Source organism: Heterodontus francisci, chromosome 13 (genome assembly GCF_036365525.1).
Source record: "Heterodontus francisci isolate sHetFra1 chromosome 13, sHetFra1.hap1, whole genome shotgun sequence".
Lineage (NCBI taxonomy): Eukaryota > Metazoa > Chordata > Chondrichthyes > Heterodontiformes > Heterodontidae > Heterodontus > Heterodontus francisci.
This window is the reverse complement of record NC_090383.1, coordinates 21,855,543-21,871,261: the sequence shown is the minus strand read 5'-3', so window position 1 is coordinate 21,871,261 and position 15,719 is coordinate 21,855,543. Positions and strand designations below refer to the sequence as shown.

At 45.2% G+C, this 15,719-nt stretch overlaps 1 protein-coding gene across 1 annotated transcript in view; it reads right to left on the bottom strand.

The window, feature by feature from the left end:
• iyd (iodotyrosine deiodinase) overlaps positions 1-15,719 on the bottom strand; it is a 54,125-nt gene that overhangs the window by 21,901 nt on the left and 16,505 nt on the right. The window contains exons 3-4 of the mRNA XM_068045756.1: positions 14,679-14,838; positions 11,784-11,937 (exon numbers count right to left, since the gene is read on the bottom strand). Coding sequence (XP_067901857.1) covers positions 11,784-11,937; positions 14,679-14,838 — 314 coding nt within the window. The remainder of the gene's footprint in view (positions 1-11,783; positions 11,938-14,678; positions 14,839-15,719) is intronic.

The window sequence follows — 15,719 nt, the reverse complement described above, 5'->3', positions numbered from 1 at the left end:
CATCCCAGGAATCAGTCAAGTGAACCTTCTCTGAACTGCTTCCAATGCAATTATATCCTTTCTTAAGTAAGGAGACCAGAACTGTACACAATACTACAGATGTAGTCTCACGAACACCCTGTACAACTGTAGCAAAACATCTTTACTTTTATATTCCATTCCCCTTGCAATAAGCGACAACATTGTATTTGCCTTCTTAATCACTTGCTGTACCTGCACACTAACTTTTTGTGTTTCGTGTACTTGGACACCCAGATCCCTCTGCATCTCAGAGTTCTGCAATCTCTCTCCATTTAAATAATAGGTTATTTTTCTATTTTACCGGCCAAAGTGGACACTTTCCCACATTATACTCCATCTGCCAAATCTTTGCCCACTCACTTAACCTATCTATATCCCTTTGCAGACTCCTTACGTCCTCTTCACAACTTATCCTCCGATCTGTCTTTGTGTCATCAGCAAAATTTAGCAACCATACCATTCTGTCCCTTCATACAAGTCATTGATGTTGAAGTGGGGCCAAAAGGTCAATATTACTAGATTTAGCATCAGAATGTATTAATAATAGAAGAAACAATGTAGTTGTGAGGGACCCTTTGGCCAGGTGGGATACTTGACTATTATTCTGGGATTGTACAACTCAGCACTTAATTGCCTCAAACAGCCTGTGTAAACATGCTGTCCTTGTTTCACTAAGAAGAGATAAGGGGAAATTACAGACTAGACAAGCAACAATAAACCATGGGAACTAGCAGCGTCAAGGTTGGGGGCTGAGATACCAGAAACATTTGTTGTTGGCAGCCATACAATCCAGTTCATTGATCAAGTTGTAAACCTGGTATGCGTCGGGGGTAGTGTGATCAATGAGTAATAACTATTGTATACTATAAATGTGTGCTGTAAACTCTGCATCATTGAGAAGTTCTTTGGGTTACCAGAAGCTTCTCCCTTGCATATACTTGAAGTAAAGTCTTTAGTTGCTTCAATCCCGTGGAGACTGAAGCAGGGAATGGGAGGAAGGAGCAGGGTACTGTTCGGGGGAACGGAGTCAGCAATCGTGGCTATTGAGGGGTGAGGATGTCATTGCATGGTGACGTCAGCACGCGCATATATATATATATATATATATATATATAAATATAAACTTGTTGCCTCTCCCTCTATAATAAGTTCCAATTACTGCTATTTATAATGGACTGACTGCCAATCGCTCCATTTTCATGGGTTCTAATGGCCTGTCTCTTCATTTATAATAGGTTCAACCTGCTGGGCTCTCCATTCATAATGAGCTCATACTGCCCTAGCTCAATTTCTAATGGGTCCCAACTGTTGGTGTCTGCATTAATCATGGGTTAGAACGATAGAAAAATTACAACACGGAAGGAGGCCATTCAGCCCATCGTGTCTGCGCCGGCCGAAGAAACTAACCGCCCAATCTAACCCCACCTTCCAGCACCTGCTCCGTAGCCTTGCAGGTTACAGCACTTCAGGTGCATGTCCAGGTACCTTTTCAAAGATTTGAGGGTATCTGCCTCCACCACCACTCCGGGCAGTGAATTCCATACACCCACCACCTGCTGGGTGAAAAAGTTTTTCCTCATGTCCCCTCTAATCCTTCCACCAATCACCTTCAATCTGTGCCCCCTGGAAATTGACCTCTCCATTCGGGGAAACAGATTCTTCCTGTCTATCCAGGCCCCTCATAATTTTGTACACCTCAATTAAGTACCCCTCAGCCTCCTTTGTCTAAGGAAAACAACGCTAGCCTATCCAATCGTTCCTCATAGCTGCAACTTTCAAGCCCTGGCAACATTCTTGTAAATCTGTACTCTCTCCAGAGCAATTATGTCCTTCCTCTAATCTGGTGACCAGAACTGTACGCAATACTCCAGCTGTGGCCTAACCATCATTTTATACAGTTCCAGCATTACAATCCTGCTTTAGTATTCTATACCTCAGTCAATAAAGGAAAGCATTCCATATGCCTTCTTCACCACTCTATCTACCTGTCCTGCCACCTTCAGGGACCTGTGGAGATGCACTCCAAGGTCACAGAGTCATAGAGTCGTACAACATAAAAACAGGCCCTTCGGCCCACCGCGTCCATGCCGAGCATAATGCCTATCTATACTAATTCCACCTGCCTGCATTAATTCCATATCACTCTATGCCTTGTTCAGTCAAGTACCTGTCCAGATGCCTCTTAAATGTTGCTACTGTTCCTGCCACCACCACCTCCTCTGGCAGCTCATTCCAGATACCCACTATTCTTTGCATGAAAAATTTACCCCTTTGATCCCCTTTAAACCTCCTCCCTCTCACCTTAAATCTATGCCCTCTAGTTTTTAATCACCCCTACCATGGGAAACAGACTCTGGCTATCTACCCTATCTATGCCTCTCATAATTTTATATACCTCTATCATGTCCCCTCTCAGCCTCCTTCGCTCCAGGGAAAACAGACCCAGCCTATCCAATCTCTCTTTATAACTCAAGCCCTCCAAACCAGGCAACATCCTTGTGAATCTTTTCTGCACCCTCTCGAGCTTAACCACATCTTTCCTGTAGTGCAGCGACCGGAACTGCACACAGTACACCAAATGCGGCCTAACCAATGTTATGTACAACTGTAAAATGACGTCCCAACTCTTGTACTCAATGCCTCGGCCGATGAAGGCAAGCATGCCATATGCCTTTTTCACCACCCTGTCTACCTGTGTTGCCACTTTCAGGGAACTATGTACTTGCACCCAAAGGTCTCTCTGCTCAACAACACTCCCCAGGGCCCTGCCATTCACTGTACATGTCCTACCCCGGATAAACTTCCCAAAATGCATCACTTTGCACTTGTCTGCGTTAAATTCCATTTGCCAATCCCTTGCCCACTTTCCCAGTTGATCGATATCCTGTTGTAACCTCAGACAACCTTCTTCACTGTCCACTATACCACCAATGTTGGTGTCATCTGCACACTTACTAACCATGCCCCCTACATTCACATCCAAGTCATTAATATATATGACAAACAACAGAGGGCCCAGCACCGATCCCTGCAGCAAACCACTGGCCACCGGCCTCCAACCTGAAAAACAACCCTCCACTACCACCCTCTGCCTCCTATCACCAAGCCAATTTTGTATCCAATTGGTTAGCTCACCCTGGATCCCATGTGTTCGAACCTTCCGGACCAGCCTGCCATGCGGGAACTTGTCAAAGGCCTTGCTAAAGTCCATGTAGACAACGTCCATTGCCCTGCCCTCATCAATCCTCTTGGTCACCTCCTCAAAAAACTCAATCAAATTCGTGAGACATGATTTTCCGCACACAAAGCCATGCTGACTATCCCTAATCAGACCATGCCTTTCCAAATGCATATAAATCCTGTCTCTCAGAATCCCTTCCAATAACTACCACCACTGATGTAAGGCTCACAGGCCTGTAGTTCCGTGGCTTATCCCTGCTGCCCTTCTGAAATAAAGGCACAACATTAGCTATCCTCCAGTCTTCCGGTACCTCACCCGTGGCTAACAATGATACAAAAATCTCTGCCAGGGCCCCAGCAATCTCCTCCCTTGCTTCCCATAGCATCCTAGGATAGGCCCTGGGGATTTATCCACCTTAATTCGCTTCAAAACCTCCAACACCTCCTCCTTTGTAATGTTGATATGTTCCAGGATATCACTGTTCCCTCCCTTGAACTCACGAGCTTCCATGACCTTCTCCACGGTAAATACAGACGAGAAGTATTCATTTAAGACCTCACCCATTTCCCGTGGCTCCACACATAGATTATCACACTGATCCGTAAGGGGACCTACTCTCTCCCCAGATACCCTTTTACTCTTAATATACTGAGAGAATCTTTTAGGATTCTCCTTTATTTGATCTGTCAGGGAAATCTCATGGCCCTTTTTCGCCCTCCTAATTTCCTTCTTAAGTGTACTCCTACATCCCTATACTCCTCGAGGGACTCGCTTGATCCCAGCTGCCTGTACCTGACATATGCCTCCTTCTTTGTCCTGACCAGACCCTCAATATCCCTCGTCAACCAAGGTTCCCTAAACTTGCCAGCCTTGCCCTTCCATCTAACAGGAACATTTCGGCCCTGAACTCTTCCTATCTCACTTTTAAAAGCCTCCCACTTGCCAGACATCCCTTTACCTGTAAACAGTCTCTCCCATTCAACTTTTGAGAGTTCCTGTCTGATGCCATCGAAATTAGCCTTCCCCCAATTTAGGACTTCAACTTGAGGACCAATCCTATCCTTTTCCATAACTATCTTGAAGCTAATAGAGTTATGGTCACTGGTCCCAAAGTGCTCCCCCACTGACACATCAACCATCTGCCCAACCTCATTTCCTAAGAGGAGGTCGAGTGTAGCCCCTTCTCTAGTAGGGCCATCCACATACTGCTTCAGAAAACTATCCTGGACACACTTAACAAATTCTTCCCCATCTGATCCCTTAGCACTAAGGCAGTCCCAGTCCCAGGGAAGTTAAAATCACCTACTAACAACCCTATAATTCCTACACCTATCTGTGATTTCCCTACATATATGCTCCTCCAATTCCCTCTGACTATTGGGGGGCCTAGAGCATAATCCCATCAAAGTGATCACCCCTTTCTTATTTCTAAGTTCTACCCGTATGGCCTCGTTGGACGTTCCCCCTGGGATATCCTCTCTAGGTACTGCCGTGATGTCCTCCCTAATCAATAGTGCAACTCCCCCTCCTCTCTTACCTCCACCTCTGTCACGCCGGAAGCATCGGTACCCCGGAACATTGAGCTGCCAGTCCTGCCCATCCCTCAACCACGTTTCCGTTATAGCTATAATATCACAATCCCATGTACCGATCCATGCTCTGAGTTCATCTGCCTTACCTGTAAAGTTTTTTGCATTAAAGTAAATGCAGTTTAGCCTATCAGACCTTCCACGCTCCCTGTCCTGCCCCTGCCTGGCCTGCCTACTGGACTTGCTTGCTTTAACCTCAACATTTGCCTCAACTATCTCATCGGAGAGACTACTTCTTTGGGTCCCACTCCCCTGCCAGACTAGTTTAAAGCCTCTCGAGTAGTACTAGCAAACCTCCCCGCAAGGATATTGGTCCCCTTCCAGTTCAGATGCAACCCGTCCCTGTTGTACAGGTCACCTCTGCACCAGAAGAGATCCCAATGATCCAAGTAGCTGAAGCCCTCCCGCCTACACCAGCTCTTCAGCCATGCTTTCATTTGCCTTATCCTCCAATTCCTACCCTCACTAGCACGTGGCACAGGGAGTAATCCTGAGATTACAACCCTCGAGGTCCTGCTTTTTAACCTTCTGCCTAACTCCCTATATTCACTTTGCAGGACCTCATCTCTCTTCCTGCCTATGTTGTTAGTACCAGTATGGACCATGACCTCTGGCTGCTCACCCTCCCATTTCAGGATGTCCTGCAGCCGCTCCGAGACATCCTTGACCTAGCACCAGGGAGGCAACATACCATCCTGGAGCCTCGTTTGCGGCCACAGAAATGCCTATCTGCACCCCTTACGATAGAATCCCCTATTACTATAGCTCTTCCACCCCTTTTCCTCCCCTGCTGTCCAGCAGAGCCCTCCGTGGTGCCATGAACCTGGCTGTTGTTGCTTTCCCCTGGGAGGTCATCTCCCCCAATAGTATCCAAAGCGGTATATCTGTTTGAGAGGGGGATGGCCACAGGGGACTCCTGCACTACCTGCCTGCGCCTATTACCCCGTCTGGTGGTCACCCATCTCTTTTCTGCCTGTGCAGCCATTACCTGCAGTGTGACCATCTCACTAAACGCGCTATCCACGACATCCTCAGCATCGCGGATGCTCCACAGTGAATCCACCTGCAGCTCCAGCTCCGTAATGCAGGTAGCCAGTAGCTGCAGATGGATACATTTCCTGCACACATGATCGTCAGGGAAACTGGAAGCGTCCCTGATTTTCCACATAGCGTAGGAGGAGCATACCACGGGGCTGAGCTCTCCTGTCATGACTTACCCTTAGATTAATTAGTTACTCCCTTAATTAAAAAATACTAATTACACTCGGGGTTTTATTCTACCCATTCCAATCTAACATCCTTAATAAGCTACACTGAATTTAAAAAAAAAACACTTTAGTAGTACTCACCGTATCACCAGAGGTTTTTTTTTCAACAAAATAAAACTTTCCCCTTATTTTTTTAAGATATTTAAATGCACTATTAGCAGTGACTCACCCAACCAATCACCTTGCAGCTCTCCTCTGATGTCACTTTTGGCTTTTTTTTTCTTTTTTTTCAAAACTCCGGCGCGCTGGAGAGCTCCTCTCCTCTCCACCCACCGAGGTCAGACTGAGGGTTTTAATCACTGGTCTCCCATTATAAATGGATTCTAATTATCAGTCTCCATTTAAAGTGGTTTTAAATGCCCTGCCTATCTCCATTTATAATGGGTTCCAACTACTACTGGGTTCTAACCAATGTTCCTCATTCACTTCAAACATGCCAGATGCCAGTCTTCAGCCAATTCGATTCACTTCATGTGATATCAAAAAACGACTGAAGGCGCTGAATACTGCAAAGGCTATGGCCCTGACAACATTCCAGAAATCATACTGAAGACATGTGCTCCGGAGACATGCCGCGCCACTAGCCAAGGTGCTCCAGTACAGCTACAACACTGGCATCTACCTGGCAATGTGGAAAATTGCCCAGGTATGTCAAAAAGCAGGGCAAGTCCAACCAGGCCAGTTACTGCCCCATCAGTCTACTCTCAGTAATCAGTAAAGTGATGGAAGGTGTCATCAACAGTGCTATCAAGCAGCATACACTCAGTTTGGGTTCCACCAGGGCCACTCAGCTCCAGTCCTCATTACAGCCTTGGTTCAAACATGGCCGAAAGTGCTGAACTCAAGAGGTGAGGTGAGAGTGACTGCCCTTGACATTAAGGCAGAATTTGACTGAGTATGGCATCAAGGAGCCCTAGCAAAACTGGAGTCAATGAGAATCGGGGAAAACTCTCCACTGGTTGGAGTTGTACCTAGCACAAAGGAAGATGGCTGTGGTTGTTGGAGGTCAATCATCTCAGCTCCAGGACATCACTGCAGGAGTTCCTCAGGGTAGTGTCCTAGGCCCAACCATCTTCAGCTGCTTCATCAATGACCTTCCTTCAATCATAAGATCAGAAGTGGGGGTCTTCACTGATGATTACACAATGTTCAGCACCACTCACTACTCCTCAGATACTGAAGCAGTCCGTGTACAAAAGCAGCAAGACCTGGACAATATCCAGGCTTGGGCTAATAAGTGGCAAGTAACATTTGTGCCACACAAGTGCCAGGCAATGACCATCTCCAACAAGAGAGAATCTAACCATCTCCCCATGACATTCAATGGCATTATGATCACTGAATCCCCCACTATCAACATCCTGGGAGTTACCATTGACGAGAAACTGAATTGGAGTAGCCATATAGATACCATGGCTACAAGAGTAGGTCAGAGGCTAGGCGCCAAAAGTTCAGAGGCCGGGGAGAGACAGAGAGAGACGGAGAGTGGTGGAGCAGACTGAAAATTTCAAAACTGCGCCAAATGTTCAGAGGCCAGGGAGAGAGAGACGAAGAGAGGCGGAGCTGAGCGGGTCGGGGGGGGGAAATCGAAAAATGACATCAGAGTGAGGTCACGAACAACACAGAGAATAGGGAAACAAAAGCCAGCCGAGGTGAGTATATCATTAAGCTTTTAATTTAATTTCATCTAAAGCAGTCAAATATAAAATAAAAATTGATCGATTCATTAGTATATGAACTAAAAACTAAGGCGGATTTTATAATTTATGATAGAGTGAGAGAGAGACCAGCAGGGAGTGTATTAGTTCAAATTAGGACAACTTGATACAGAAGCTGTATTATTAGGGTTTATCAGTATTTGTAAGGTTTACTAATAGTCATAAGGTTTATTAGTATTGGCAAAGCTTTATTCGCATTGGTAAGGTTTATTACCAGTAGAATGTTTACATATCTGTATATTCAAGAAAAGTATAACTTTAGTTGTAGTTGTTACTAGCATATAATAAACACAGTTAATTCTACTATACCTAGGAATTATTCAGAGTTATTTAAGAAAGTAATTAAAGTAATTTAACTAATAGCATAAGTAACAATGGCAGTTCAGGTGTTATGTTGCAGCTGCAGTATGTGGGAGCTTTAGGATGCCAAGGTGATCCAGGCCAAACACGATTGCAGAAAGTGCAAGCAGGTAGAGAAATTCCGGATCAGGAATATTGATCTGGAAGCCGAACTGCAAACACTGCGCAACATAAGGGAGGGGGAGAAATACCTGGACACTTTGTTCCAGAAGATGGTCACGCCTCTTAGAACAGCCTCAGACTTTGCAATTGTCAAACAGGTTTGAGGTGCTCTCAACCTGTGTGGACGAAAGCAAGGTCTGCATGGTGGATGAGCAGACTGGCCATGGGACTGTGGTACAGGAAGCCATTCAAGTGGGGGGAGCAAAGAGGAATGTAGTGGTAGAAGGGATAGTATAGCGAAGAGGATTGACACTGTTCTATGCAGCCGAGAGCGTGAGTCCAGAAGGTTGTGTTGCCTACCTGGTGCCAAGGTTCGGGACATCTGCTCAGGCTGGACAGGAACTTGGAGTGGAGGGGAAGGATCCAGGTGTCGTGGTCCATGTGGGTACCAGCGACATAGGTAGGACTAGGAAAGAGGTTCTGCTTAGCCAGTGTGAGGAGCTAGGCACAAAATTGAAGAGCAGAATCTCAAGGGTAATAATCTCTGGATTATTATCTGAGCCACATGCCAATTGGTTGAAGATTAGTGAAATGAATACTTGGCTCAAAGACTGGTGTGGGAGAAGTGGGTTTTGGTTCGTCGGGCACTGGCACCAGTACTAGGGAAAGTGAGGGTTGTACCATTGGGACAGTCTGCACCTGAACCGTGCTGGGACCAGTGTTCTAGCAAACCGTATAACTAGGGAAGTAGAGAGGACTTTAAACTAAACAAGGGGGTGGGGTGAGGGATCAAGCTTGAATAAAGGTAGCAAATCAAGGGGTAGAGTCAAGGCAGGAGAGCAGAATAGTAATATTGAAAGTGAGGGTACGAGAATGGCAGGAATGGACAGAGAGAAAAAACCTAATAACACACCAACAGTCAAGACTAGATGTTACAAAGATAACAAAAAGACAAAACTAAAGGCTCTGTATCTGAATGCACGTAGCATACAGAACAGTTGACGAACTGATAGTGCACATTGAAATGAATAAGTATGATAGGATAGCCATTACAGAGACATGGCTAGAGGATGACAAGGATTGGGTCCTGAATATTGAGGGGGTATTCAAGAAGAATAGGAAGCTAGGTAAAGGTGGAGGGTTAGCACTGTTACTCAAATATGGCATTGGTGCAATAGTTATTGATGACCTTGGTTCAGGAGATCAGGATGTAGAATCGGTTTGGGTGGAAATGAGGAATACTCGGAGAAAGAGGTCACTAGTGGGAGTGGTCTACAGGCCCCCTAACAGTAATCACAATGTAGGACGAAGTATACAAGAAGAAATATTGGGTGCTTGTAATAAAGCAACCGCAATAATTATGGGTGATTTGAATCTACATATAAACTGGAAAAATCAGATTGGCAATAGTAGCCTGGATGATGAGTTCATAGAATGCTTTCGAGATAGTGTCTTAAAGCAGCATGTTCTGAAACCAACCAGAAAGCAGATTATATTAGACTTGGTTTTGTGTAATGTGATAGGATTAATGAATGACCTCAGAGTAAAGGCACCTCTGTGTAGCAGCGACCACAATATGATTGAATTTTACATCCAGTTTGAAAGAGAGAAGAGTGGGTCTAAGATTAGTATTTTAAACTTAAATAAAGGCAAATATGAGGGCATGAAAGCTGAGCTAGCTGAAGTGAACTGGGTTACTAGGCGAGGAGATAGATCAACAGAGAAGCAGTGGCAGACATTTAAGGGGATATTTCAGAATATTCAGAATAAGTATATTCACACTATAAAGAAAAATTCTAAGGGGAGGACCCACCATCCGTGATCAACTAAAGAAGATATGGAAAGCATCAAACTTAAGGAAAATGCATATAATTGCACAAAAATGAGTAGCAGGTCAGATGATTGGTCAGAAAGTAAAGAGCAGCAGAGGATAACTAAAAGGTTAATCAGGAGAAAATAATTAGAGTATGAGAGGAAGCTAGCTAGAAATGTAAAAACCGATAACAAAAGTTTTTACAGGTGTTTAAAAAGGAAAAGAGTAAGTAAAGTGAGTGTTGGTCCTCTAGAGAGTGAGAATAAGGAAATGGCAGATGAAATGAACAAATATTTTGCTTCTGTCTTCACTATAGAGGATAAATAAAACATTCCAGTAATAGCTGTAAATCAGGAGGTGGAAGGAAGAGAAGAACTTGGTCAAATTATAATCACCAGGGAAACGGTACTGACCAAACTGATGGAGCTGCGGGCTGACAAGTCCTCTGGTCCTGATGGGCCTCATCCTAGGGTCTGAAAAGAAGTGGCTAATGAGGTAGTAGATGCGTTGGTGTTAATTTTTCAAAATTTGCTGGATTCTGGAAAGGTTCAATCAGACTGGAAAGTAGCAAATATAACCCCTCTATTCAAGAGGGGGGAGGCAGAAAACAGGTAACCACAGGCCAGTTTGCTTGACGTCTGTAGTGGGGAAGGTGTTAGAATCGATCATTAAGGAGGCTATAGCTGGGCACTTAGAAAAACACAAGGTAATCGGGAATAGTCAGCGTGGTTTTGTGAAAGGGAAATCATGTTTAACCAATTTATTGGAGTTCTTTGAAGGAGTAACATGTGCTGTGGATAACGGGGAGCCTGTTGACGTACTGTACTTGGATTTTCGGAAGGAATCTGACAAGGTGCCACATAAAAGGTTATTGCGCAAAGTAGGAGCTCATGGTGTAGGGGATAACACATTAGCAAGGATAGAAGATTGGCTGGCTGGCAGAAAACAAAGAGTATGCATAAATGGGTCCTTTTCTGATTGGCAGGATGTGACTAGTGGAGTCCCACAGGGGTCTGTGCTGGGGCCTCAACATTTTACAATTTATATCAATGACTGAGACGAGGGGAACGATGGCATGGTAGCTGAATTTACAGATGTCACAAAGATAAGTCGGAAAGTATGTTGTGAAGAAGTATTTAGATGAGCACTTGAAATGCCATAGCATACAAGGTTCTAACTGCTGGTATCTCCATTTATAATGGATTCAACTACCCTCAGCTATTTATAGTAGGTTCCAACTCCAAGTCTTTCCATTTATACTGGATTCTTACGACGAGTCACTCCATTGATAATGGGTTCTAATTGCTGTTTCTCTCCAATTTATATTGGGTTCTAACTGCTGGTCTGCCTATCTATAATCACTTGGACGCATATCAGGCAGGTTCTACAAAAGGGTAGGCAATCCACTCTACTAGACTATTGTCTATACTGTGAAGTTGAACATTACTCCCATAGATATATGTTAACTAATGCAAGCTTGTGGCACGGAAAATGGCCTGAAGTGTAGTCTGATGGGCAGGGCTGCTACTGGGAATTAGCATCTTTCTCTAATTTCTCTCCTATCTGTACTCATTCCCCCTCCGAGCTCATCCTCTCCATAAGTTGCTTAGAGATGGCAGTAGAGGTCACATGGGAAGGAGGAACTGTTGAAGTAAAAACTTGATAAATGAGGCAGTGCATCCTGTAGAATATACTTACTGCAATCAGGGTATGCTACATTTACAGAATTACCTGCAAAGCTGCCAGGAGAATTCCACAGGAAATTGAAACACTGATCTCATTGTAGTAATGGGTTTTCTTGCCAGTGGGCAGGATTTTATAAACCTGCTTAAATACCAGGATGAGATAGGGTGCTGTATCGAGGTAGTCTTTAATCCAGTTTGTCCTACAATGGGAGAACAGTAATATGCATTTTAAATAATCGCTTTTGCAAGTCTCAGTTGGAATATTGACAGTACCATGAAGCACGGGCATGAGGCTTAAATTAACTTGCTGAGGGGAGACTCCTCCAGTCAGTAACGGCAAACAAAAGCAAACAGCAAAAAAAGGGTCTTTGCACAAAGATGGCGCTGACAACTACAGCTGAATGCAGCTGCAACACTCAAGAAGCTCAATACCATCCAGGACAGGACAGTTCATTCGATTGGTGCCCAACCATTGGACTCAGTATACACCCCCTCCACCACAGGCACACTGTGGCTGCAGTGTGTACGATTTACAGGATGTACTGCAGCACCATACCAAGAATATTACTGGTATTCCCTATCCCTGTGACCTCGACCCCTGCCACCAAGCAGGTTTCATGAGCAAGCTGAGCTCAGAGAGGATATGAGGGTGGGTAGGAGAGAAGTTAGAGAAAGACAGGGGTTTAGGGTAATTACAGGAGATATCAAGGAGCACAGGGAAAGTACAGGAAACATCAGTGAGCACAGGGAAATCATATGAAATGGTAGATGGAAACTTAATCATTGAATACCAAAAATATCACCTTAAAAAGCAATAAGAAATCTAAAGAATGGCATTAAAAATATTTCCCCCTTCTCCTTAATCACTGGACTTTCAACGTTGATTACTGTGGATGGAAGTGAAACTGGGGAATTTCAGTATAAACACTTGGTAGTGAAACCAGCTGTGAAAAAACCCATCATTAGCATTAGCAGAATAAGACATTGCAGTAATCTGCACAGTGTACACGCTCATGGTTGGGTGCGTCTTCAGTAGTGGGTGGGGTGGGACCTTTCACTACACAACTGCCCAGCTCACACTCACTCAAGCCCTACAGACAATAATGGTGTGAACTAGCAGAAAAATCACCTCATAAAGTCATTTACGGCACAGAAGGAGACCATTCTGCCCATCGAGTCCTTGCCTGCTCTCCATGGAGCTATCTAGTCAGTCCCACTTCTCTGCTGGATCTCCGTAGCCCTGCAAATCTATTTCTATAGAGTCAGAGTCATTTACCTCTCTCCCTACATGTTGCATTAATGGTAAACCCTGTTGAATTGCTTCACTGGTATTAGCAATACTTCTATTCCAATTGCAGGCCTCAATTTTACAAACCTGTAATTCCTAGAATTAATCTGTGGACTTTTTGTACTATATTGGGTTAGGCTCCCAGTGCTATCTCCTGTGTTTAACCAGCTGCAGCTATGCTACCCTGATTTTAGAATCATAGGGCTGAATTTTAAATCAGCGACAAGTGTCCCGGCAATAGGCCGAAAGGCGATAGAGGTGGGGGTGGGGGGGACCCCACCTCAGCCCTCTATCAGACTCCTGGCCGAATTCAACAGCAGGCTGACAATTAACTGCCTATCTCTTTCCCCATAGCCCTGCAAACTTTTCCCTTTCAAGTATTTATCGAACTCCCTTTTGAAATTTACAATAGAACTTGCTTACACCACCCTTTCAGCAGAGCAGTCCAGATCATAAGAACTATCTGTATAAAGACACTTCTCATTTCCCACCTCCACCCGGTTCCTTCACCAATTTTCTTGCAGATTTTTTAAATAACTAATTTCTCTGACTTTAACTGAAGGTTGAAGGGATTTGTTTAAACATGTTAGTACCAACTGCGATATTTTCAGCAAATCTCTCTGCTACCACAGCCCCAAGGCAAAAGTGACCTGTTTTGAACATTTTTGCAAAGTGTGAAGGGTCGCGACTCCTAGTCAGTTATCTGAGTGGGCTGCTCCTCAACTTCTTGCTGCACTTCATCCCTATGCATCTTTGGCCACCTGGTTATGGAGGGGGGGAAGGTAGGTAAGTCAGACAGCCCCCTCACATGTCTGCTTCTGGGTCTGGCCAAGATGCCAATTTATAAATCCAGGATGAATGTGGCCAAGAGGGTGAGTGGGTTGCTCTGGCTGCCTGCCTTTTCCACAGTTTTGTGTATGGCCTTCGAATGGAAGCATGCAGTGCCCATTGCTGCACCTAGGGCCATCAGTAATCAGTGGGTACTGCAGGGTATCAAATAACAATAACATCCTAATTTAATCGGTACCGTCACATTTGGATTCTTTTGTTGCTTCACGATAAACATTTTCTAGTTTAATCAGTGCCCTTAAAGGGGAACTTGTAGTGCTGATCCTCGTCAGGTGACACTGAGTCAATTCAATGCTTCTGAATCAAAAGGTTGTGGGCTTAAGCCCCATTCCAGAGATCGGAGCACAAAGTCTAGGCTGGCACTGAGAGAATGCTGCACTGTCAGAGATGCCATCTTTCTGATGAGTTGTTAAACCAACTCTCCATCTACCTTTTCAGGTGAATGGAAAAGATACCATGGCTGTAATTGAAAGAAGAGCAGGGGATTTCTCCTGATGTCTGGGCTAACATTTATCCCTCAACCAATGTCTAAAGAAGATGATCCGATCATTTATTTATTTACTGATTGTGGGAGATCGCTGTGCATAAATTGGATGCCACGTTTCCTGCATTACAATAGTGATTACATTTCAAATTTAATTGACAGTAAAGCACTGCAGAGTTCATGAAAGGCACTATACAAATGCAAGTTCTTTCCTTTCCTTTCATTGGCCATTTGAAATTGGCCTACAGTTAAAGGTTAACATCGATTGAATTTCCCCATCAAACATTAAGCAGAGCAACTCATCATGTGATTGGACATACCTCATTTGCTTTAAATCAGAGATCCACTTCTTTCCCATTCTCTTTTTATAGTTAATTTCTTCTTCATCCTCAATTATTTCACGAATTTGATGCTTTGTCTCCGGATCTTGTACCACTACAAAGGTCCAGGGTTCTGTATGTGCTCCACTTGGAGCAGTACCTTTAAGAAAGCAGGAAGTTGGCTCATTTAATGAGGCCATTGTTAACCATGCCAACATAGTCATAGAATATAGGCTGTGTTAGCTGACAATGCAACCACTAGGTAGCGCAGTACTGGCACATGCACAAATGCAGCCTCATGCACTGAAACGTCACTGTCTGTGATGTCTCAGGCAGCTGCCAGTAATAAAAATGGTGCTGCTCAATTTGTCAGAAAAAACAAATTAAATCCAAACCCCCTCAATGGCTGCGATTGTTGACTCCATCCCACCCCCAACAGTACCCTGCTCCCTCCTGCCATCGCGCTTCTCTTTGCCGCTCCCTCCCACGTCTGTCTGCTTGCCGCTTGTTCCACACCTCACTGCTGCCTCTCCTTGGCCACTTGCTCCCTGCCTCACCGCGCACCCCCCCCCCAACTCAGCTGCTTGTTCCCTGCCTTGCTGCTTCTTTGGGCGGTGCGGCAGGGAGCAATCAGCCAAGGGGGGGAAGCTGTGAGCAAGTGGCTGAGGTTGGTGCGGGGGGGGTGGTGGGGGGGGAGCGGCAAGGCCGGAAGCAAGTGGCTGAGGGAAAGCTGCGGCGAGGCCGGGAGCGAGTGACTGAGGGAAGGCTGCAGCGAGGCCGGGAGCGAGTGGATGAGGGAAGGCAGTGGAGAGGCCGGGAGCGAGTGGTTGAGGGAAGGCAGCGGAGAGGCCGGGAGCAAGTGGCTGAGGGAAGGCTGCGGCGAGGCCGGGAGCGAGTGGCTGAGGGAAGGCAGCAGTGAGGCCGGCAGCGAGTGGCCCCATTCCAGCAAACAATGGCGTTTTACAGCGCATGCGCGAATCAGTCCTGGCAAGTCGGGTGCTGACGAAGGTTGCGCATGCGCATCCCCATACTGACAGGAAG